This window comes from Chlorocebus sabaeus, chromosome 5 (assembly GCF_047675955.1).
Source record: "Chlorocebus sabaeus isolate Y175 chromosome 5, mChlSab1.0.hap1, whole genome shotgun sequence".
NCBI classification, from domain to species: Eukaryota; Metazoa; Chordata; class Mammalia; order Primates; family Cercopithecidae; genus Chlorocebus; species Chlorocebus sabaeus.
The window spans coordinates 63,438,291-63,461,913 of NC_132908.1; the positions used below are offsets into that span (position 1 = coordinate 63,438,291).

General features: G+C 46.7%; 1 protein-coding gene across 5 annotated transcripts in view; it reads right to left on the reverse strand.

The window, feature by feature from the left end:
* TK2 (thymidine kinase 2) overlaps positions 1-23,623 on the reverse strand; it is a 42,698-nt gene that overhangs the window by 14,924 nt on the left and 4,151 nt on the right. For 4 of the 5 annotated variants that reach the window (XR_005243900.2, XM_007993578.3, XM_007993575.3 and 1 more), the window contains exons 3-6: positions 18,031-18,105; positions 12,945-12,998; positions 5,674-5,763; positions 3,323-3,396 (exon numbers count right to left, since the gene is read on the reverse strand). Coding sequence is in view for 4 of the 5 variants with exons in the window: in XM_007993575.3 (XP_007991766.2) it covers positions 3,323-3,396; positions 5,674-5,763; positions 12,945-12,998; positions 18,031-18,105 (293 nt within the window). In the remaining variant the exon portion in view is untranslated. The remainder of the gene's footprint in view (positions 1-3,322; positions 3,397-5,673; positions 5,764-12,944; positions 12,999-18,030; positions 18,106-23,623) is intronic. The other variant, XM_073015431.1, reaches the window with a different exon arrangement.

Genomic DNA, 23,623 nt, shown 5'->3' on the forward strand with positions numbered 1-23,623 from the left:
TCTCAAGGCCCCAACAAGGTCTTCAGGGGAATCTGAGCCCCCGGAAAGCCATATGAACTTAAAACAATTAGATCCCAAGAACAGAAAGAAGGACACTGTAAGTTTCTTCTGTGGTTCATTGTCCCACAGAAATCCTAACCACAGAAGCCATGCCTTCTGGGAGGGCCGGGGAGAGACATAAATATAAAGTCATCAGGGCAGGAAAAGAGCTAAAAAAATTAAAAGCTACATTCTCTTCCTAAACCACCCACAAAACAGCTCCAGGTGAGGCCCATGTCATCCGGACCAATGCCATAACCATAGAGATTGGCAGATACAGAACTGACACATCAGAAATGTGATGACACAGGACCATGGGTGGGAGTTACCAAAGCCTGTGGCCATCAGCAGGAACTGTGACCCAGGCCAGACAAAGACAAATGGCTCCTGAGGAAATCTACCTGGCGCTGGGTGGCCTATAGGTTTGGGGGTGGGACTGGGGAACTCACAAATTTAATAAAGACCAAGGTGGGCAAGGACCCGCAAAAGGGTCCTAAGACATGAAGGAGGCGGCAGGTCAAAAGGCTCTTCAAAGATGGATGAGAGGAATCAGAGATGAGAGATGGGCTCAGAGAAATTTAGAAACTTGGTCTTCCTCATAAACAGAGCAAACTTCAGAGCCAGGATAGAACCCAGGCCCACCAAATGCCACACTCTATCCTCTCCCCTTAACCTCTGGCCATTCCATTCCAGATTACTAGCTTCAAAAAGAGCCATCAGGCCAAGCACAGCTGTAATCAGGCTCATGCCTGTAATCCCATTACTTTGGGAAGCTGAGGCAGGAGGATCACTTGAGCCCTGGAGTTTTGAGATCAGCCTGGGCAACACAGGGAGACTCTGTCTCTACAAAAAATAAGAAATAAATTAACCAGAAATGGTGACATGTGCTGTAGTCCCAGCTATTCAGGAGGTTGAAGTGGGAGGATCTCTTGAGCCCAGGACATCAAGGCCACAGCGAGCCATGATCATGGCACTGCACTCCAGTCTGGGTGACAGACCACAAGCCCATCTCAAAAAAAAAAAAAAAAAAAAAAAGCAATAAGAGTCACTGGCCCCACACAAAACAGGCCAAGCTGAATGTGATTCACAGACAGACACAGCCCCACTCTGTGAGGTTCACAGGTAATCCTACCCCACCGCCAAGATCTGTTCCTCGGGCTACAGTTCTTTTTTTGAGACAGAGTCTCACTACTCTGTTGCCCAGGCTGGCGTGCAGTGGTGTGATCTCGGCTCATTGCAACCTCCACCTTGGGCTACAGTTCTAATCAGAGCAGTACACTTCTAAGCAGAGCAGTACACAAACATAACAGGGGCTCCCTTCTGCTCTTGCTCTCCTCTGTCCTGCCTGTCCTCCCTCTGGCTGAGGTGCTAAAGAGCAGAAGCTGAGGGCAGAGGGCTGGATAAACCTAGCAGTGGACACCTGGAAACCCAGGCTGTCAGGTGAAAATGGGGCTCTAAGGTTAGGAATGCCACCTGCTGAGAGGGCAAGCTGCAGCCCACAAGAAAAGTCTGAGGTCAGGGGGCAAAGCCACAGCCAGGACTCACCTTGGCTGCCAGCCCCTGAGCCCACAGCATTGCTCTGATGTTCTGAGCAGAGGCTCTCATTTTGGAGGGGTGATACAGGCTCAAAGGTATGATCCATGGCAGCTCAGGGCTCTTAGGAGAAGCCTTTTTAGCGGCCCCTCAAATGAAAGGTACAAAACAGCAGGGGGCCAGAGCCTGGGGAACAAGTCGGGCTGGAGACCAAAGCACAGTCGCAGGTCCCCTCATCCAACAATAGCTAACAAGTATCAACCAGGAGCTCGCTCTGTGCTGGGTCCACACTAGGCAAGGACACCAAACTTGGTGCCTGCCCTTAGGAGCTTATGGTCCCGTGTGGAGGGGCGGGGCAGGCAATAAACAATTAGACACATACTAAGTTGAACCACACAAAACTGCCATTTTTGTAGGTCATAATTGGTTAAATCATTTCATATGATTGCCTTAAATACTACAAAGAAAACTAACAGAAGGTGTCATTAAGAATAACAAGGGGGCCAGGCACAGTGGCTCACACCTGTAAACCCAGCACTTTGGGAGGCTGAGGCAGAAGGATCACTTGAGCCCAGGAGTGCGAGACCAACCTGGGCAACATGATGAAATCCTGTCTCTACTAAAAATACAAAAAAAAATAGCCAGGCGTGGTAGTGTGTGCCTGTAGTCCCAGCTACTTGGGAGGCTGAGGTGGGAGGATGGCTTGAGCCTGGGGGAAGGAGATTGCAGTGAGCTGAGATCGTGCCACCGTACTCCAGCTTGGGTGATAGAGCCAGACCCTGCCTCAAAAAACAAAAACCAAAACCAAAAATGAAACAAAGACTAACAAGGAGCTTGCCCTATCTAGACAGGGTGGTCGGGGAGGGCTAGGAGACAGGGCGACATTTAGGAAGGCAGCTGCAGATGAGAGTGGGAGGAAGGGCCTTCAGCGCTGACATCCAAACAGCTCTGAGAGGGAGGGACAGCAGTATCCCAAGCTCACAGCGGGGACAGGTGGGGTCTGCAACCCATTTCCCCAAGACCCTGAGAAATCAGCAGTCTCTGAGCACAGGGATGGAGGGCCCCATGCCTGAGCCCTTGGCGCTGACGGGCCACCAGAAGCCCCCTAACTAGGTATATATCACAGAGTCTGCTCTCATGAGGGAAGCATTTAGCGAAAAATACAACAAATGCGATGCACACCATGCGTCTGACTTGCCCAACTCTCCACCCTTCCCTATAGCCTTGCACCATGCTGTGTAACTCACTGGACCCTCCCACCTTTCCACCCTGGGCTCATGTGACCATGTGACCTGCTTTGGCCAATGGAATGTTAGCAAACTTGGAGCAGAGGCCTGAAGGCATGTCCTTGCATCTCTGCTGTTGCTTCTACCCTCTGTCATCATGAGAAGTGGACACCTGGGCTGGTTTGCTGGTCCCAGAAGGAGGGTGACAGGCAAGAGGAAGAGAGATAAGCCACCTCCAGTCTCCCTTGCTTAGGCCCTCCTACATCAGCTGATTCCCAGACATCTCACTGAGCCCAGCCAAGGTCAGCAGAGCTGCCTGGTGACCAACCTGGCTGACTGGGCAACGAATGCAGATAGCTGTCTGCCATGAGGATTAGTGGCTGGCTGTTATACCACGTTGCTATGGCAATGGTTAACTGATACAACAGCAGGTACTCCGTATCTGTCAATCAAATAAACAAGTTTCTATTTCATTATGAAAAATTAGTGGTTTAATAAATTATCAATTATGCAAACTACAGTACCTTCTATACAGGTTTTCTACAAAAATGTATCTTGCGCTGTGAATCGACCTCTCCATCAACCGTACAGATGACACCTAAAGGAAAACAAAAAGAGAATCACAAACTCAGGGGAAGAGGAGACAGCCAGGAGGCCTTGAGAAATGTCTGTTACTTCCCCTGCCTGGGGACTTTGCTGAATATGAGAATCAAGGCGGAGGAGAGAGTGAGGCAGGAGGACCTCCTCACTCCTCTGCTGGGAGGAGAAGCCACATCTGCCACCAGGCTCAGGCTATGTGCCCCTTCCACCCTGACCTGCCCCACACCCCAAAGCTGCATACATGGCCCAGCAATGCTGAGGCTGACGGCTCATCAGCAGACACCTCTTTGATGGGAGGTGAGGCTCAATTGGAACATGGCCATGCCCTGGAGAAACCGTCCAAAGCTGTCCACTTGAGGCAATATGTGGTGACTATCACGGACCTAAATGGGGTCACTTTGCTTAAGTGGAGGGACCGCATGCATGAAGTACAGCCCCACGAGGGTCAGGTTGGCGGTGACGTTCTGGGGGCTCTGCCCATGGAAACTGGGAAGGACGATGCCCAAGAGGGAGGAAGACAGCCTGACAGCACCCCTCTCTGCCAGAATGCTCACACCCTCTGCAGACGATCTTGCCCTTTGTCCAGCGTTCCTCTGGGAAGCAAAAGGTGCCTGACCCTTGATGCCCGGCAGACAAACATCACTCTCACTTGGCCATGGCCCACAGCACCCATGGAACCTGGGCCAACAAATCCGAGGCAGATTCAAAGCATTTGAAAACCCAGGCATTTCTTCCCTCTCCCTGCTGTCCCTCTGCCCATCCATCTTCCTTTCCATTCTTCCATCCTCTCTTTCCTTACTTCCTAGCTCCCCATTCATCCTTCTGTCTCCTTCTGCTCATCCTTCCTGGTCTGTCCATCTCTCTCTGCCTCCCAAGGTAGATTTCCTTAAATAGAGGAAATTGCAAACCTAAGTTGTATCCCTTCCTATCCAAATATCATTAGATACAACTTAGGTTTGCAATTGAGTGCCTGCTCAGGAAAAGCAGATTAGCAAAGGCAAAACGCGCTAACCTCAGATCTTTTGACTTGTGGATTTGTGTCATTTAGACAGATATTTGGGGAGATGGAAATTTTTACTCACCAAAAAGGTCCCGCTCACATCTTTCAATTTTAAAAGACAGATTTACAGAAGAATGGTAGCTATTGTTGCAGGTACCCAGACTGGGACTGAACTGTCCAGTCCAGCAGCTATGCCAGTGTTAAATGCTGTAGGGATAGTCTGTCTCCTTCATGCAGAGCCTTAAAGCTAGCATCATAGGTTGTGCTTACAGCCTTGAAACACAGGTGCCGATCAGGACCTCCTCAGCCCCCTTTCTTCTAAGAGACTATCTCTAGATGCACCCTCATTGATGGAATAGGCCTAAGCAGCCATGTTTGTGCCTTGGGGTCCTGTACCCAACACCTGATTGAACCAGGGCTGGACACCTGACCAAAGCTGAACCAATCAGATTCTTTGTCTCAAGAATTTGAACTAAGAGCCAGACCCCATGAAGGTTAAATTAGTAGCTCTCAAATATGAAAACAAACAAAGCATGCATTCAAGTCACCTGGAGGGCTTGATAAAACACAGATTGCTGGGCCTCATCCCTAGAATTTATAATTCAGCAGGTCTGGGATGTGACCAGAAAATTTGCATTTCTTTTTTTTTTTTTTTTGAGATGGAGACTCACTCTGTCACCCTAGCTGGAGTGCAGTAATGCAATCTCAGCTCACTGCAACCTCCGCCTCCCAGGTTCAAGCCATTCTCCTGACTTAGCCTCCCAAGTGGCTGGGATTATAGGTGCGCACCACCATGCCAGACTAATTCTTGTATTTTTTTAGTAGAGATGGGGTTTCACCATGTTGGCCAGGCTGGTCTTGAACTCCTGACCTCAGGTGATCTGCATGCCTCGGCCTCCCAAAGTGCTAGGATTACAGGTGTGATCCACCACACCCAGCTGAAAATGTGCATTTCTAACAAGTTTCCAGGTGATGCTTCTGCTGCTGGTCCAGGGACCACACTTTGAGAAGAACTGAGTTAAACGGCATTGAGTCCAGCAGTGGTCCTGACCTGACAGGGGCACCACCTGGCTGGCTGAGGTTTGTGGGTAGGGGCACTAGAGGCTGGTCAGAAGAGAACTGCAGGAGCCAGTGACCTTGGCCCCACACACAGAGGCCTGCACAGCACTGAAGGCCTAGCCTGGCTTCCTTGTGAAGTTTCCCTTCCTGGCAATCACATACCCCAAGTCTGAAGAAAACATTTAAGAAGGCTGAAACTGAGCATTTGAAACGTACCTGAGGACAAGTATGCCTGTCCAGCATGGTGAGCTGCACATAAGTCTGTAGCGTAAGGCCCCAGCGAGAGGCATCTTGGTACATCAGGCCCTGCAGAAGGGAAAACACAGCACTTTCCATCAGAGTGGCATCTGCAGGAGGACCCTGGTCTCACAAGGCACTGAAGGACAGCTCAAGAAATCTACACACGCAGGGTTGGGGCTGAAGATGAACCCAGCATGATCACAGGGCTCTGACAGCAGGGTGGACAAAGGCAGACACTGAAACAATTAGAGGACGGTACGGTAACAGCTATAATAGGAGCCTATGGAAAGTCTCCAAGGGACCAGAGCAATTAGGCCAAAGAAAGGAAAGGCATCCAAATTGGAAAGGAAGAAGTCAACTTAACCTTGTTCACAGACAACATGATCTTACACTTAGAAAAGCTTAAAGACTCAGGCCATTATCCTAAGCTTATTAATGCAGGAACAGAGAACCAAATACTGCATGTTCTCACTTTAAGTGGGTACTTATAAGAGGGTACAATGGGTACTCATGGACATAAAGATGGCAACAATAGACATTGGGGACTCCTAGAGTGGGGAGGAAGGGAGGGGGCAAAGGTTGAAAAGTACCTATTGGGTACTATGTTCAGTACCTACTTGATGGGATCCATCATACCCTAAACCTCAGCATCGTGAAATATACCCAGGTAACAAACTTGCACATGTAGCCCCCCAAAACGAAAATAAAAGTTGAAATTACCAAAAAAAAACAAAAAAACAAAACCTTACAGACTCCACCAAACAACTGTTAGAACTGATGAACGAACTCAGTAATACTGCAGGAATCAAATCAACATACCAAAATCAGTAGCACATATATACACCAACAGTGAACAATCTGAGAAAGAAATCAAGAAAGGAATCCCATTTGCGATAGCTACAAAGAATATAAAATAACAGCCAGGCACAGTGGCTCATGCCTATAATCCCAGCACTCTGGGAGGCTGAGGCGGGCAGATCACTTGAGGCCAGGAGTTCAAGACCAGCCTGGCCAACATGACAAAATCCTGTCTCTATTAAAAATACAAAAAAATTAGCCAGGTGTGGTGGCGCACACCTGTGATCCCAGCTACTCTGGAGGCTGAGACATGAGAATTGCTTGAACCCAGGAGGCAGAGGCTGCAGTGAGCCGAGATCGCACCACTGTACTCCAGCCTGAGCGACAGAGTGAGACCCTGTCTCAAAAATAAATAAATAAATAAATAAATAAATAAATAAATAAAATAAATGTAAAATACCTAGGAATCTATTTAACCAAAGAAGTGAAAGATCTATACAAGGAAAACTATAAAATACTGATGAAAGAAACTGAAGAGAACACACACAAAAGGAGATATTCTACACTCATGGATTAGAAGAATTAATATTGTTAAAATGACAATACTCTGACAATACTACCCAAAGCAATTTACAGATTCAATGTAATCTCTATCAAAATACCTATCACAGTCTTTGCAAAAAAAGGAAAAAAAAAATCCTAAAATTGATATGAAACCACAAAAGACCCCAAATAGCCAAAGCAATCCTAAGCAAACAAAAAACAAAAAAAAACAAAGTTGGAGGCATCACCCGCCTGACTTCAAAATTTACTACAAAGCTGTAGTAACAGCTAGGTGCACTGGCTCTTGCCTGTAATCCTGTTACTTTGGGTGGCCAAGGAGGGAGGGTTGCTTCAGGTCAGAAATTCAAGCCCAGCCTAAGCAACAAAGTGAGACCTCGTCTCTAAAAAATTAAAATAAGGAAATTTAGCCAGACATGGTGGTGCACACCTGTAGTCCCAGCTACTCGGAGGCTGAGGCAAGAGGATTGCTTGAGCCCAGGAGTTCAAGGTTACATTGAGCTATGATTATGCCAACTGTGCTCTAGCCTGGGTGACACAGCAAGACCCTGTCTCAAAAAAAAATTTTTTAATGCTATAAGTACCCATGTCAGCATGGTACTCACATAAAAACAGACACAAAGACCAGTGGACAGAATAGATAATTCAGATATAAATCCATGCATTTACAGCCAACTCATCTTTGACAAAGGCACGAAGAACATTCAGTGGGGAAAGGACAATCTCTTCAATAAATGGTGCTGGGGTAACTGAATAACTATATGCAGAACAACAGAAACTAAACCCCTATCTCTCACCATATACAGAAATCAAATGAAAAACAGGCTAAAGACTTAGAAATCTGAGACCTGAAACTAAGAAACTACTAAGAGAAACCACTGGGGAAATGCTCCAGGACATTGGTCTGGGCGAAGATTTTTCTGTGTAAGACCCAAAAGCACAGGCAACTAAAGCAAAACCAGACAAATGGGATTAAATCAAGCTACAAAGCTTCACAGGACACCATCAACGAAGTGAAGAGATAACTCGAAGAATGGAGAAAGTGTTTGAAAGCTACCCATCTGACAAAGGATTAATAACCAGATTATCGGGAGCTCAAACAACTCAATAGTAGGAAAAAAAAAATTCTGATTTTTAAATTAGCAAAAAACCTGAGTTCTCAGTAGAAGACATAAAAACAGCCAACAGGTATATTTTAAAATGCTCATCACTAATAATCAGAGTAAAGCAAATCAAAAGTACAACGAGATATCATCTCACCCCAGTTACAATGGCTTTTATCAGGACAGGGGCGGTGACTCAGGCCTGTAATCCCAGCACTCTGGGAGGCTGAGGTGGGTGCATCACCTGAGGTCAGGAGTTCAAGACCAGCCTGGCCAGCATGGTAAAACCCCGTCTCTACTAAAAATACAAAAAAAAATTCAGCTGGGTGTGGTGGTACACACCTGTAATCCTAACTACTTGGGAGGCTGAGGTAGGAGAATCGCTTGAACCCAGGAGGTGGAGGTTGCAGTGAGCTGAGCTCATGCCACTGCACTTCAGTCTGGGTGACAGAGCAAGACTCTGTTTAAAAAAAAAAAAAAAAGATTTTTATCAAAAAGACAGGCGATACGTGTGGAGAAAGGAAAACCCTCATACATATTTGGTGGGAATGTAAATTAGTACAGTCACTATGGACAACAGTATGAAGATTTCTCAAAAAACTAAAAATAGAGCTACCACATGATCCAGCAATCCCACTATCGGGTATATATTCCAATGAAAGGGAATCGGTATATTAAAAAGATATCTGCACTCCCATGTTTGTTACAGCAGTATTCACAGTAGCCCAAGTATGGAATCAACCTAAGTGCCTATCAATGATGAATGGTTAAAGAAAACATGATATATAGACATAATGAAATATTATTCAGCCATGAAGGAGGATGAAATCTTGCCATTTGCAGTAACAAGGTTGGAACTGGAGGTTATTAGGTTAAGTGAAAAAAGCCAAGCACAGAAAGATAAATATCATATGTTCTCATTTATATGTGGGAGCTAAAAAAACAAATGGATCTCATGGAGCTAGACAGTTGCTGGGTTCGGTGGCTTGAGCCTGTAATTCCAGCTACTCAGAGGCTAAAGTGGGAGGACCACCTGAGGTCAGGAGTTCCAGAGTGGATTACTGGTTACCAGAGGCCAGAAGGGGTAGGGGAGAGAGGGGGATGAAGAGAAGTAATTAAAGGGTACAAATATATGGCATGATAGAAGAAGTGTTAGATAGATCAATAGGGTGATGATAGTTTACAATAACCTGTTGTGAATCTCAAAATAGCTAGAAGAGGCCAGGCACGGTGACTCACGCCTGTAATCCCAGTACTTTGGGAGGCTGAGGCAGGCAGATCACTTGAGCTCAGGAGTTTGAGACGAGCCTGGCCAACATGGTGAAATCCCATCTCTACAAAAAATACAAAAAAATTAGCCGGGCGTGGTGGTGCATGCCTGTAATCCCAGTTACTTGGGAGGCTAAGGCAGAAGAATCGCTTGAACCTGGTAGGCAGAGGTTGGAGTAAGCCAGGATCATGTCACTGTACTCCAGCCTGGGTGACAGAGCGAGACTTCATCTCAAAAAAAAAGGTATAAGAGAATAATTTGAATGTTTCTAGCATAAAGAAAAGAGAGCCAGGTGCAATGGCTCATGCCTATAATCCCAGCACTTTGGGAGCCCAAGGCAGGAGGATCACTTGAGCCCAGGAGTTCAAGGTTACAGTGAGCTATCACTGTGCCACTGTACTCAAGCCTGGGTGATATAGCAAGACCCTCCAAATAAATAAATAAATAAGTTTTAAATTTTAAAAAACGTTAAGCTCTTTAAGATAATCCTTAAAAAGTAATGCTTTGGTTTGAATGAATCCCCCAAATTTCATGTGTTGGAAACTTAATCCCCAATGTGGCAGTATGTAGCAGGTGGTGCCTTTAAGAAATGATTGGGTCAGGAGTGCACAGCCCTTTTGAATGGATTAATCTATTCATGGATTAATAGGTTAATGGGTTATCTTACACTGGTGGCTTTATGAGAAAAGGGAGAGAGACCTGACCTAGCATGCTCAGCCCCCTCACCATGTGACACCCTGCACCACCTCACAACTCTTTGAAGAGTCCCCACTAGCAAGAAAGCCCTCACCAGATGCACCCCCTCAACCTTGGACTTCTCAGCTGCTCTAACTGTAAAAAATAAATTCCTTTTCTTTGGAAATTCAGAAAATAAAATAAAATCACCAAGGAACATGCACACAAGTCATTCAGTGAATGGTCTTTGAGCCCTCTGTAGTCTGTTCTCTATCCAGCCACCAGAGTGAGTCTGTGAAACCTGAATCAGTTCTTGCCACTCCCTTGCTCAGAACCTTCCAGTGGCTTCCCATTGCAAGCAGAATGAAATCCAAACACTTACCATGGCCCACAGGGCCTTCTCTCATTTCCTACAACTCTCCCTCTGGCCTGGTTGGCTTCCAACCACATGAGCTTACTTAGCGTTCCTCAAACACGCCAAGCATGGTCCCACCTCAGGGCCTTTGCATCTGCAACGCCTTCTGCCTAAACACTCTTCATCCAGGTATCTGCAGTGCTAAACCCTCATGTTTAGGCACCTTATCATAGACACGTTCCCTACTTATCTCTTGTAAAACAGAAGCCCACCCACCTACTCAATCACTCTCCATCCCCTCTAGGTGCAAAACACTTCATGCTCCAGCGTACTTGCTAAGAAACCTGTTCTGCTCTTTTCCTCATTTTTAAATTAATTTTATTTATTTTTTATTTCTTTTAGAGATGGGGTCTCACTATATATTGACCAGGGTGGTCTCAAACTCCTGCCTTCAAGCAATCCTCTGATCTTGGCCTTCCAAAGTGCTGGGATTACAGGCATGAGCCACCATACCCAGCCTTTTCCTCATTTTTGCTTTTCATTTTTCTCTTGGTGCAAACTAATGAAACTCCAGTGCTCTTCACTGAGAACTGCAGACTCCTCTGACAGCAGTTGAAAGAAAATCTCATAAAGGCTAGGAGAAACACTCCCTCTTGCCTGATGGCCGCAGAAACAGGCACCTTTCTGCATCAGAAAACCAATTCAGATAAAGTGATGAATTAAGATTTTTCAAAGTATCGATCTTTCTTTTGGTCTAGAGTGGAAACTTATATAAAAATAGCTACTTCTATTGTATTTTTTATTAGGAAACGCTCATTGAAAAGGCTATCTGTAACAAGGACACTCAGACTTCTGAGGCTGTGATTCTGTCCTGTGAAATGTCACTTATGATTCCTAACACCTGCAACTCTAGTTGTCTTAATAACCGAGCCTGGGTTCCTCCTTGGCTTCTAGAGAATATGAATGTTACAGAGGTTTCTTTGTGATAGTCAAAGAAGATGACTGGCATTCCACCTTCTCGCGAATACACAGAGAAGAAATTCTTCTCATGTCTCTTTAGGATTCTTCATTGAAAGACTGAGAGGTTTTGCCTTATTTAAGAAACATCATTTCACCTGCTTTAGTTTTCTTCCTAGCTCCTATCACCACCCACCAGATTATGTTTGTCTTCTGCCTCCCCACACTGGAATACTAGGGGCAGGAGAGCAAGAGCTTTGAATTTCTCACTGCCATATCATCCAGAACAGTGTCTGCCACGTGGCTGACAAGCACTGAATATTGGTTGAATGAATGGATGAATGCACAAGCCCCTACTAAGTGCTAGGCAGTGCACCTAGGTTTTAGCAAATAACAGTGAACAAAGTAGACACAGTCCCTGCTCCTAGTAGAACTCGGAGTCTAATGAACCACACAGGAGATGCCAATTGTGTTGCTAAAAATCAGGGGGCATGGCCGGGCACGGTGGCTCACGTCCGTAATCCCAGCACTTTGGGAGTCTGAGGTGGGTGGATCATGTGGGTCAGGAGATTGAGACCATCCTGGCCAACATGCTGAAACCCTGTCTCCACTAAAAACACAAAAATAAGCTGGGCATGGTAGCGGGCGCCTGTAGTCCCAGCTAGTCAGGAGAGTGAGGAAGAAGAATCGCTTGAACCCGGGAGGTGGAGCTTGCAGTGAGCCGAGATCACGCCACTGCACTCCAGTCTAGAGACAGACTGAGACTCCATCTCAAAAAAAAAAAAAAAAAAAAAAAGAATCAGGGGGCAGCACAGGCTTCCAAGTCCATTTACTAGCTGTGTGACCTCAGGCAACTTATTTAAGTGCAATTTCCTAAACTGAAAAATGAGACTAATCATCCCTACCTCATGGGACGGGAGCTCAGAACCAACACCCCCTTCTAACTCTTGCAGGACCCAGATTCTACCCATCTCTCTCAAGCAGCCAGAGCAGAACCTCAAAATGGGGAAGGTGAAGGAAGGGCCACAGCACACTACAACCCCTGTTGCTAGGTTCACCCTTGGGAAAGCAGGCCGGCGGCTTCCAGGTAAGCCAGAGGCGGCCCCTATTACTAGACAGGGCCAAGTTGCAAACCCAAGTCAGGGGTCCACCAAGGATCCTGGTTACTTAGAGATAGGTCCTGGGGGGTTAGGTCAGAGAAGTCCTGGGTTCTGATAGGTTTCTTCTAGGGGAGGGGAGAATTGGAATGAGCAACAAGAAATGAACACCCCTAGTGGCTAAGGTTGGCCACTGGGAATAGTATGGGATAGGAAGTCCCTGGGCTCTGTGCCTAGCCACGCAGGCCTCAGAGATCCTTGACCTCAGAACACCAACATGCCACCATTTTCTGCTTGTCCCTCCCTGGTCTTCTCCAACTCAGCTAAGAGCACAGAGGATGCCTGGGCAGTCTCAGGCTCAGGCAGAGGCATCACCATTCTCGGGTGCTTAAGGGGAAGCCGGAGGTTCATGCAACCAACAACCCACTCACCAGAGGATTGTGGCCACGGACATTTCTCCACTTGGACACAGGCTCTGTTAACACCTGGAAGGAAAGAAAACATCAGAACTGCTGCTTCTCAGTGCTGAATCCTATAAAAGTATGTAAGTGTTGAGGGGAAAGCAAGGAGAGAAGGGAAAAAGAGAGAAAAAGACTATCCAAATTTGGGTGCCCAAGGTAGGCCAAAATAGCTGACAACCCCTGTGAGGTCACAACTCTATCTAGACACGGCTTCCTCACATTACTTCCAGAAACATCCTGAGAACAACTCTATCCATCCCTGTACCCAATGTGCCAAGCATAGGTATGTCCTACCTCTCTAATTGCCCTGGTAGCCTCCCCAAGGTCAAAGCTGGCTCTGTCCATCCCTCTTCAATGTATTCTATCCCAGCCCTGCCTGCCTACCACATCAAGCTGGCAGGTGGATGGGTGAAGCCAGGAGGGACACTGGACAGGGCTAGGCCACCTGCCTCCATTTCCTGCCTCTGATCACTGCACTGGGTGCGCTGGCTGCTGAGAGTCCCTGTTTCTTTAGTACGCTCCCTGTCTCACTGATTGGAGGCATTATTTCCCTCTGGTCCTGTTTGTACCTTTTAGGATGACTGCCAATTTCTCCAACATCCTGTACGTTTTCAGACACATATCAGAATCTCTGCTGGGCATTTCTAGAGCCTCCATCTGTGGTCTAGACACACAAATCTGGGACAACCCCAGACTCTGCTAGAGCCTTTCTGGGTATGCAGGTGTGCGCTAGAAAAGATTTAAATGGTGTTCTTGAGGCCAAGATCTTCAGAGTGCCAGGATCCACCTGGGAACTTTCAGAGTACATGTGAGAAGGGGCCATAGGTGACAAAAGACCAAAGGCAGGCAATGCATGGAACTCCTGAAAAGTAACCACCCTGGCTGGGCGCAGTGGCTCACTCCCAGCACTTTGGGAGGCCGAGGCAGGCAGACCACTTGAGGTCAGGAGTTCAAGGCCAGCCTGGCCAACATGGTGAAACCCCATCTCTACTAAAAATACAAAAATTAGCAAGATGTAGTGGCGCATGCCTGTAATCCCAGATACTTGGGAGACTGAGGCAGGAGAATCACTTGAACCCAGGAGGCAAAGGTTGCAGTGAGCCAAGATCACACTACTCCACTCCAGCCTGGGTGACAGAGCAAGACTCCATCTCAAAAAGGAAAGAAGGAGAGTCAAGGGGAGGGGAGGGGAGGGGAGGGGAGGGGAGAGGAAGGGAGGGAAGGGATCACCCCTCACCTTCACACCTCTGTGTCTTTGCTTATGTTGTTTCTTCTGCCCAGCATTCCCACCCCATCCCACTTCACATCAACTTTCATCACATGGAAAACCCCTATACACCCTTCAAAATCCAGTTCAAATATGCCCTCCCACTGCCCCTCTCAAACCCCCTCTCCTTCTTCTAGATCTTCTTCCCAGCCCCTAAGTAGCATACACAACACCACACAGGCCCACCAGAGTCTGGGTCACAAGGAGCCTTGCTCCCCGACCCAGTTCAGGGGTGCTTCATCCACAGCATTGTCACCCAACAAACATTTATTGAGTGCCCACTGTCTGCCAGATACCCATGCTAGGCACTGAGGATACAACAATAGCAAAACTAGCCCAGCCTTTGCCTTCACAGAACCTTAAGCCTACCAGGGGAAGCAGACACTACTCAGGTAATCACAGAAGCCAACATGTTTTCAAACCCCAAGAAGTGGTATAAAAGAGAGGTACAGAGCGGCCAGGGAATGCTCCATCAGGAAGCATAACCTCACTGGGAAGGTCAGGGGACATGGAGCTCAGATCTGAAGGGAGAGTGGTTTTCCTAAAGCCAAGAAAGCTCTTCATAGCACAGAAGAACCAAACAAGGGTGTGGCCCCTGCAGCCAGACAGCCTGGGCTGGGATCTGGCTGTGTCACGCACTGGCCAAGTGACCCTGGACAAGCCACTAAACCTCACTGAGCCATGGTTTCCTCATCTAAAACTGCGGTAAAAATGGTACCTACTTCAGAGGGACTCTTCTTGGGAGGATGAGATCATTTAGTATTTATGATGAACCCTTAACAGTGCTGGGCAAATAGCAGTATACTCATTGGATGTTAACTATCATTGTTGTTAATCAGCTCCAAGGCCTTCAGTGAGACTATAAGCACTTCTAAAGTGCCATTAAGAGTCATATCACTCAGGACAGGTGTCAAGAGTCCCCAAGACCTCCCTCCTCCCCAGGTTTGATGGTCCATGAGAACTCACAGGACACGGCACACAGTCATACTCACAGCTAAGATGGATTACACCGAAAGGACACAAAACAAGATCCGCAAAGGGGACCAGGTGCGGTGGCTCACGCCTGTAATCCCAGCACTTTGGGAGGCTGAGGCGGGCAGATCACTTGAGGTCACGAGTTCGAAACCAGCCTGGCCAACATGGTGAAACCCCATCTCTACTAAAAATACAAAAAAAAAAAAAAAAAAAATAGCCAGGCATGGTGGTGGGCACCTGTAATCCCAGCTACTTGGGAGGCTGAGGCAGGAGAATTGCTTGAACCTGGGAGGTGGAGGTTGCAGTGAGCTGAGATCATGCCACTGCACTGCAGCCTGGGTGACGGAGTGAGGCTCCATCTCAGGCGGGGGGAAAAAAAAAAGAAAGCAAAAGAAAAAAGGGTAAAAGGGCAGGGCACAAAGTCTGGAGGAAATCAGGCACAAGCTTCCAAGGGTCCTCTCCCAGAGGAACTGCACAGTACACACTGAATTCCCCAGGCAACAAGATGTGACAACACATGTGAAATGTTGTCCAGCAGGCAAGCTGGCCTGAACCTGGGAGTTCAAGGTTTTCATCAGTGCTCAGCCATGCAGGCAGCCACTTCCTGACATGTAGCAAAATTCCACACTCCCAGGAAGAAAGCAGATGTCAGCATAAACCATACTGTTTGCAGAAACAGTTTAGGCAGAGAGCCTGTTATCAGTTAGGAATGGTGGGGGCACTCCCAAGATCCAAGTTCCCAGATGCCAGTCAAAGACCACCCTTGCAAGCAGGTGTTTCTAAAGGGCAGAAGTCTTAGGTCTGCTATGTTAACTCTTTCCAGCACAGCAGCACATGAACACAGCAGGACAATGGCTATATAATGTTTATTATTTTTATCAAACTATATATATATATTTATTTTTTTTTTTAGGACAGGGCCTCACTCTGTCACCCAGGCTGGAGTTCAATGGCACAATCATGACTCACCACAGCCTCAACTTCCTGGGCTCAAATAATCCTCCCACCTCAGCCTCCTGAGCAGCTGGGACTACAGGCACATGCCACCACATCCAGCTACGTTTTGTATTTTTTGTAGACATGTGGTTTCGTCATGTTGGCCACGCCACTCTCAAACTACTGGGCTCAGGTGATCCTCCCCACTCAGCCTCTAAAGTGCTGGGATTACAGGCATGAGCCACCACACCTGGCCATACATATATTTCTAACAAGTAAAAACAGGAAAGGAAGGGAAGAAGGACAGAAAATGACTATAAAAGTATAGAAATTGTAGCTTCTGTAGTAACAAAAGAGAGCCATCAATAGAGAAGATTAAACCACTAAAATCTAGAACAAGAAAGACAGGTCAATGTCTTAGTGTAGAGATGATTCTTAAACATCTCTGAAGTTAGTTTTAGTGACTACGCTTTAAATGAACTAGAAATTAAATTAATTGCCTATGCATAGTAATAATACCCACTGCTCAGACATTGCTGTCTCGGATGTCACACTTCTAGCCCTGCTCAATAGCCTGACCTTTCTTCTCACCCACGTAGACTCTTTTCCTAACCAGACTTTAGGGCAGTCAACACTTGCACTGTCCAATACAGTGGCCAGGAGCTACAAGCAGCTATTAAGACCTTGAAATGTGACCAGTCCAAATTAAGATATGCTCTAAGTTACACTTATTTTACAAACAGTTTGAGCGTCCCTAATTGAAAAATCAAAAATCCTAAACGCTTCAAACTCCAAAACTTTCTGAAAACCGATATGACACTTCAAATGAAAAATTCCACACATAAATACTTAAGACAAATTTGTTTCATTCACAAAATTATTTAAAATATTGTATAAAGTTACCTTCAGGCTATCTATATATGAAACATAAATAATTTCGTGTTTTGGCTTGGGTCCCATCCCCAAGATATCTCATTATGTTTATGCAAATATTCCAAAATCTGAAAAATTCTGAAATCTAAAACACTTCTGGTCTCAAGCATTTCAGATAAGGGATGTTCAACCAGTATCATATTCCAAAGACTTAGTATAACAAGATAGAATGCAAAATAGCTCATTGGTGATTTTTATATTGATTAAATGTTGACAAGATCACATTTGTCATATGTTATGTGAAACGAAATAAAATGTCCTTTTTATTTTCTGTGGGTTTTTTTGGTTTTTTGAGACAGGGTGTCACTCCTGTTGCTCAGGATGCAGTGCAATGGCGTGATCTCAGCTCACTGCAACCTCTGCCTGAGCTTAAGCAATCCTCCCATCTCAGCTTCCCAAGTAGCTGGGGCTACAGGCACGCCCCACCATGCCTGGCATATTTTTGTAGAGATGGGGTCTCGCCATGTGGCCCAGGCTGGTCTGGAACTCCTGGGCTCAAGCGATCCACCTGCCTCCGCCTCTAGTATTACAGGCTTGAGCCACAGCACCCAGGCCTTTTTGTTTTTTTTAATGAGGCTATTAGAAATGTTAAATTACACCTGTGGCTTGCACTTGTGGCTCAAATTATAGTCCTATTGGACAAGGTTAGTCCACACCCTCTATAAAGTATCCCATCAAGGGGATAATTTGTTGGCCAGGCCACTCTCAAACTACTGGGCTCAGGTGATCCTCCCTACTCAGCCTCTAAAGTGCTGGGATTACAGGCATGAGCCACTACACCTGGCCGTACATATATTTCTAACAGAAGTAAAAACAGGAAAGGGAAGAAGGAAAGAAAATGACTATAAAAGTATAGAAATTGTAGCTTCTGCAGTAACAAAAGAGAGCCATCAATAGGAAAATCCTAGGTTTCGGCTTCCTTCAAACCTAGCGTGGAGGCCGTACCTCAACATCTGTCGCGTTGGAGAAGAATTCCAGGCATGTCGTCTTCCCACTTGCAATATTGCCCTCGACACAGATCTGGCAAAAGACAAATGCACATTAGAGTCAGAACTCAAGCGACCAGGGAAACCTCAGGGAATGATGGCTAGGGAAAGGGCTCAGGTGAACAGCATAAATGGTTCAGTACAAGATTTTCAAATGTAAACCAAAATCCCTCCTCAGGAAACTGGCAAGGTCCCATTGTTAGTAATAACAGATAAGCTGATCCTCCCCGAGTGGCAGGCTCAGGTTGGTCCCCCGAGACCAGACCCTCCTTTACGTCAACTCCTAAACCATACACAGCTTGTCTGCCCAGCCCAGCTCTGCCCTTCCCTAGTTCAACCCCACAGACTATTAGATTTTAGGCCTAAGTGTCCTGCCTCCTTAACGAGAGCCTAAGCGATGGCTTTGAGGCTAGGAAACACATACATGTTATCTAGAATCAAATTCACTGCTTTACAGTAAAAAAAGCACTTGGTCACTGACTGGAAATTATTAGGAAAGGGGAGAAGAAAAAAAGAGCAAGGACTTTGTTAAGCACCTTGTCACAGGCCAATTCCTGAGACAGGTAACACACCATTATCATATGTAACCTCACCAAAACCTGAGAAGGGTAAGTCCTAACATTTTTCACAGAAAAGAAAAATAAGGCTTGTAGAAGACAATAAAGCAAGGACAGCTTGAACCTAGACTCTGCTCACACTGACTGCACCTGGGAGGGAAAGAGGGTCATGGCACTAGTGGGAGGGGCCGGAAACAGCCATCTGGGGCCTACCTATACCAAAGACCAAAAAGCATCCTAGAAGTAACTCATCTTAGGGAGAGAAGGTATTCCAGGCAGCGGTTCTCAGCTCCGGCTATACGCTAGGACCACCTGGGACCTTTTAAAAATCTCTACAGGGATGCCACGGCCCAGACCAATTACACCACAATCTCTAGAGTGAGACTCAAGCCTCAGTAACTTTTTTTTTCTTTGAGACAGTTTCGCTGTTGTCGCCCAGGCTGGAGCAATGTCACAATCGCGGCTCACTGCAGCCTCCACCTCTGGGTTCAAGCCATTCTCCTGCCTCAGCCTCCCGAGTAGCTGGGATGTCAGGTGCCCACCACCACACCCAGCTAATTTTTTGTATTTTTAGTAGAGACAGGGTTTCACCATGTTGGCCAGGCTGGTCTCAAACTCCTGACCTCAGGTGATCCACCCACCTCAGCCTCCCAAAGTGCTGGGATTACAGGCGTGAGCCACCATGCCTGACCAACCCTCAATAACTTTTGGGGGGCTTTTGTTTGTTTGGTTTTGTTTTTTTGAGACAGAGTTTTGCTCTTGTTGCCCAGGCTGGAGTGCAATGGTACAATCTCAGCTCACCGCAAACTCCGCCTCCTGGGTTCCAGTGATTCGCCTGCCTCAGCCTCCTGAGTAGCTGGGAATTACCGGTGCCCGACACCACGCCTGACTAATTGTTGTATTTTTAGTAGAGACGGGGTTTCTCCATGTTGGTCAGGCTGGTCTTGAACTCTGACCTCAGGTGATCCTCCTGCCTCAGCCTCCCAAAGTGCTGGGATTACAGGCGTGAGCGACTGCACCCGGCCAAGCCTCAGTAACTTTTAAAGCGCTCCAGGCGAATTTCAATGTGCAGGCAAGGTTGGGCACCACAAGGCTGGAGCAGAGCTTCTCCACGTCTAGTCCACAGACGCCTGCTTCAGATGCACCAGAGGAGCTGGTTAAACACGAGGTGGCACCAGGTAGCATCTAGACCCTCTAAATCAGACTCTGGGCTTGAGCCCCTGATCCTGTGGCCCAGTGATTCTGACCAAGTTCTGCTCAGCCAGGCACTGCTGATGACACAGGCCCAGTGGCTCTGGCTCCAGCAGATGGCCACAGGGAACGGGCAGCTTCAATATATAAGAAGACAAATTGGCCCGTGAGAACACATGATAGACATCCTCCAGGGGCACACACAGTCAGAGAGGGGCCCGGCTGCTGCACAGAGGCCTCTTCCTCTGCACTCAGGCTGAAGGCACCCAGAGAAACCTGGGCAACGGAGGTAACCTGCCCAAGTGCCAGACCTGGCAAGGGAAGAGTCAGAGTTAGAATTCACATCCAGGCTGCTTCTCACAACTCCTGATGGAGCCTCAGTCACACCTCACATAAACACCAGGTCACAGTGGGCCGTCTCACACCACCCCACTAAAGTCTCCCCAGCAACTAGAACTCTGTCAGCTGGTGGAGAAGGTTCCTCCTGCCTCGATCCTAACAGGTATCCAGGAGACACAAGGCCACTCTCCCATCCTGGGTCCCTCCCAGCCCACTCCTTTCAAGCCCCGAACTACAAAATGAACCCAAGGGAATGAACAAAAGGGCATGAAAAGACCCCATTAGGGCACTAATGGATTTAATTTTTTTACTGTTCTTTAAAGAAAACTTTTCCTCTTCCTAGATCTATAAAAAGAGCTCAATCTAGACATCATTCTACATAGCCTTTTTTCTTTCCTGTTCATTGCAGCATTTTAACAGGTTGTTCAGATAAGCCCTTCTCCCAGAAACGTGTTCCTATTCCCAGCATGAAATCCTGAAGAATTGGTGAATGTCAGGCCCTGAATGAGCTCAGCCAATCTGCCCTCCGGTTTAGAGCAGGCAACACAGGAAGAATCTCACAAAGTTCCCCTGAAATGGAAGGGGGAACAGGAAGCAAGCAAAGGGAGTCTTTACATTTCTTTTTAAAGTGATGTCTAAAAATGTTATAAGAGGAGTGCATGCCCATTGAAGAAAATACAGAAAATCGAAAAGGAGAAACTATCACCATAATCCCAATACTAAGAGATAAACCCCATGACATGTGAGCATTTTTCATGCCAAATATTTTCTATACAGTCCTCATCTTTGAGCACATTTCAACTGCTTATTGAAGGCCTATGCTGTGCCAGGTACTGTGTACTCAGGACCCCGTTGCAACGGCCAAAGAGCTCATGAGTGTTTGGAGGAAAGCAGTAAGAAACTGTGAAAAGGAGATAGTCCCCACACTATGGAAGCACATGGCCGGCCTGGCCCAACGCTCTGTGACTGCACTACAATTTATCTCCATTTCCCTCTGCTGTGAGGCCTTGAGTCCAATTTTCCATGATTGTAACTGAAACTGTGACGAACCATCTATCCCTATTATAAATAACAATATTTAATCTTTTCTAAAAATGGAAATTAAGCATTCTTGTGCTAAGAAATACATTCTCAGTGGCCAGGCGCAGTGGCTCAGGCCTGTAATCCCAGCACTTTGGGAGGCCGAGGCAGGGGATCATTTGAGGGCAAGAGTTCAAGACCAGCCTGGCCAACATGGTGAAACCCTGTCTCTACTAAAAATACAAAAATTAGCCAGGCATGGTGGCATGTGCCTGTAGTCCCAGCTACTTGGAAGGCTGACATGGGAGGATCACCTGAGCCCGGGAAGTCGAGGCTGCAGTAAGCCGTGATTGTGCCACTGTCCTCAAGCCTGGACAACGGAGCCAGACTTTGTCTCAAAAAATAAAAAATAAAAATAAAATAAAATTAGATTGTAGTGGCATTTACTCTGTAGTGCTGTTTACTCTGCAAATTTACTAAAAATCATTGAATTACACACTTAAAACGGGTGAATTTTGTGGTATGCAAATTATAACTCAGTAAAGCTGTTTTAAAAAGGAACCCAGCTAATTTCATTTAACATTCAAATAACTAAGGGAAGACACTTTTACCCCATCACACCCCAAACTCTCTCTTACATGCTCCTTGTTAACCCCACAACTATCTCTTAACTAGACTGAGAATTTCGGCATTAATGTTTATATTTCTTTCCTGTTTGTTTCCTAAGGACAGTTTTTTTTTTCTTTCATTTGAATCACACTTCATATACTTTTATTGGTTTTGTTATTTTTTTTTTCATCTTTTACATAGTGAGTGCCTTCCCAGGTCACTATTTTTCAAAAACATGGTTTTTAATGACTTTATATATTCCATTACATAAGATCTGTCACAATTTATTGAACTCCTTACTATTTGAATTTTTTTTTTTTTTTTTTTTTTTTTTTTTTTGAGATAGGGTCTTGTTCTGTTGCCCAGGATGGAGTGCAGCAATGCAGTAACAGCTCACTGCAGCCTCGACCTTCCAGGCTCAAACAACCCTCCCACCTCAGTTTCCCGAGTAGCTAGGACTACTGGTGCACACCACCATGCCCAGCTAATTTTTTTTATTTTTTGTAGAAACGGCATTTTCCCACGTTGCCCAGGCTGGTCTCAGACTCCTGAGCTCAAGTGATCCTCCCACCTTGGCCTCCCGAAGTGCTGGGATTACAGGTATGAGCCATTAGGCATGGCCCTGTTGGATATTGTTCTGTCCAGCTATTTTATTAAAAAATTTTGTTGTGATACTCAATTATTTGATATTGTAAACTGTGCCATGTGATGGCTGCACTATCCACCCAGACACCGTCAACACTCTGGACATCTCTCCTCACCCAGCAACACCAGTCAACCAACCAACAACTCCCCTAGGCCCTGCTTTCCCACTCAGCTGCAGGCTGTGTGCCATCTCTAGTTCACTTAAGGTCTCTCTCCTTCCAGTCTGGCCCAGCTGGGCCCTCCACTCGTGGTCCCTCACATTGCTCCCTGAGAGGTAACCTGGATGGTGCTGGGTGGGGGTAAAGCCCTTCAGTGACTCTGGGTTTTAAGACCTATTCGCAGTCCCTCTGCACCTATCCTCCAGCCCTCCCCAGCTGCCTCTCTAGGGACTGGCCACATGCCCAGGCCTGCAGGTTCTCTTTCTTCTGTGACTTGTACCTGTTACAACACTCCTGCCTCAAACTCTCCTCCATCTCCCAGCAGGCAATAAGGCGCTGCCCAAAGGTCCTCTCAGTCATCAGCCCCCTACTCACAGCCCCCATGCTCACTGCTGTTCTAGTTCCACCATTCTCCTAGTTACTGCTGTCTCCCCCATCAGACAGACCTCCCCCATCAGACAGACCTCCCCCATCAGACAGACTGCAGATTCCCAAATGTCAGGGCTGTTTGACTGCCAGGTCCCCAGGTCCTAGCCCAGTGCCTCCCACAAAGGAGCTCACAGGACTTGAATGGTTACAAACAGTCCTGGGCCTGAATGCAGGCTCCATACCACTTTCTATGAACTAGCTACTGTGTGTCTGGGGGCACATCAAACCACACCCAAAAAACACAGAGAACAGACCCAGCTCACATCAATGCTAGCTCAATAACTAATAAATAGCTAGGTACAGTGGCTCACACTTGTCATCACAGCTACTCAAGAGGCTGATGCCAGAGAATCACTTGAGCCCAGGAGCTGGAGGCCAGCCTGGGCAATGTAGCAAGACCCTGTCTCTTAAATATATAAACAAACAATAATACATTAATTACCATCCAGCTCAACTTTGCATTTCCCTCCCCTTCTATGGCACCTGCTGGCATATCCTTCTCCTAATTTCAACAAACTTCCACAAATCTCAAGCATTTCAATCCTTTCTGTGTGATTTCACTACTTCCCAAGAGCTCTCTATCACCCTGAGCACCCTGGGGGCC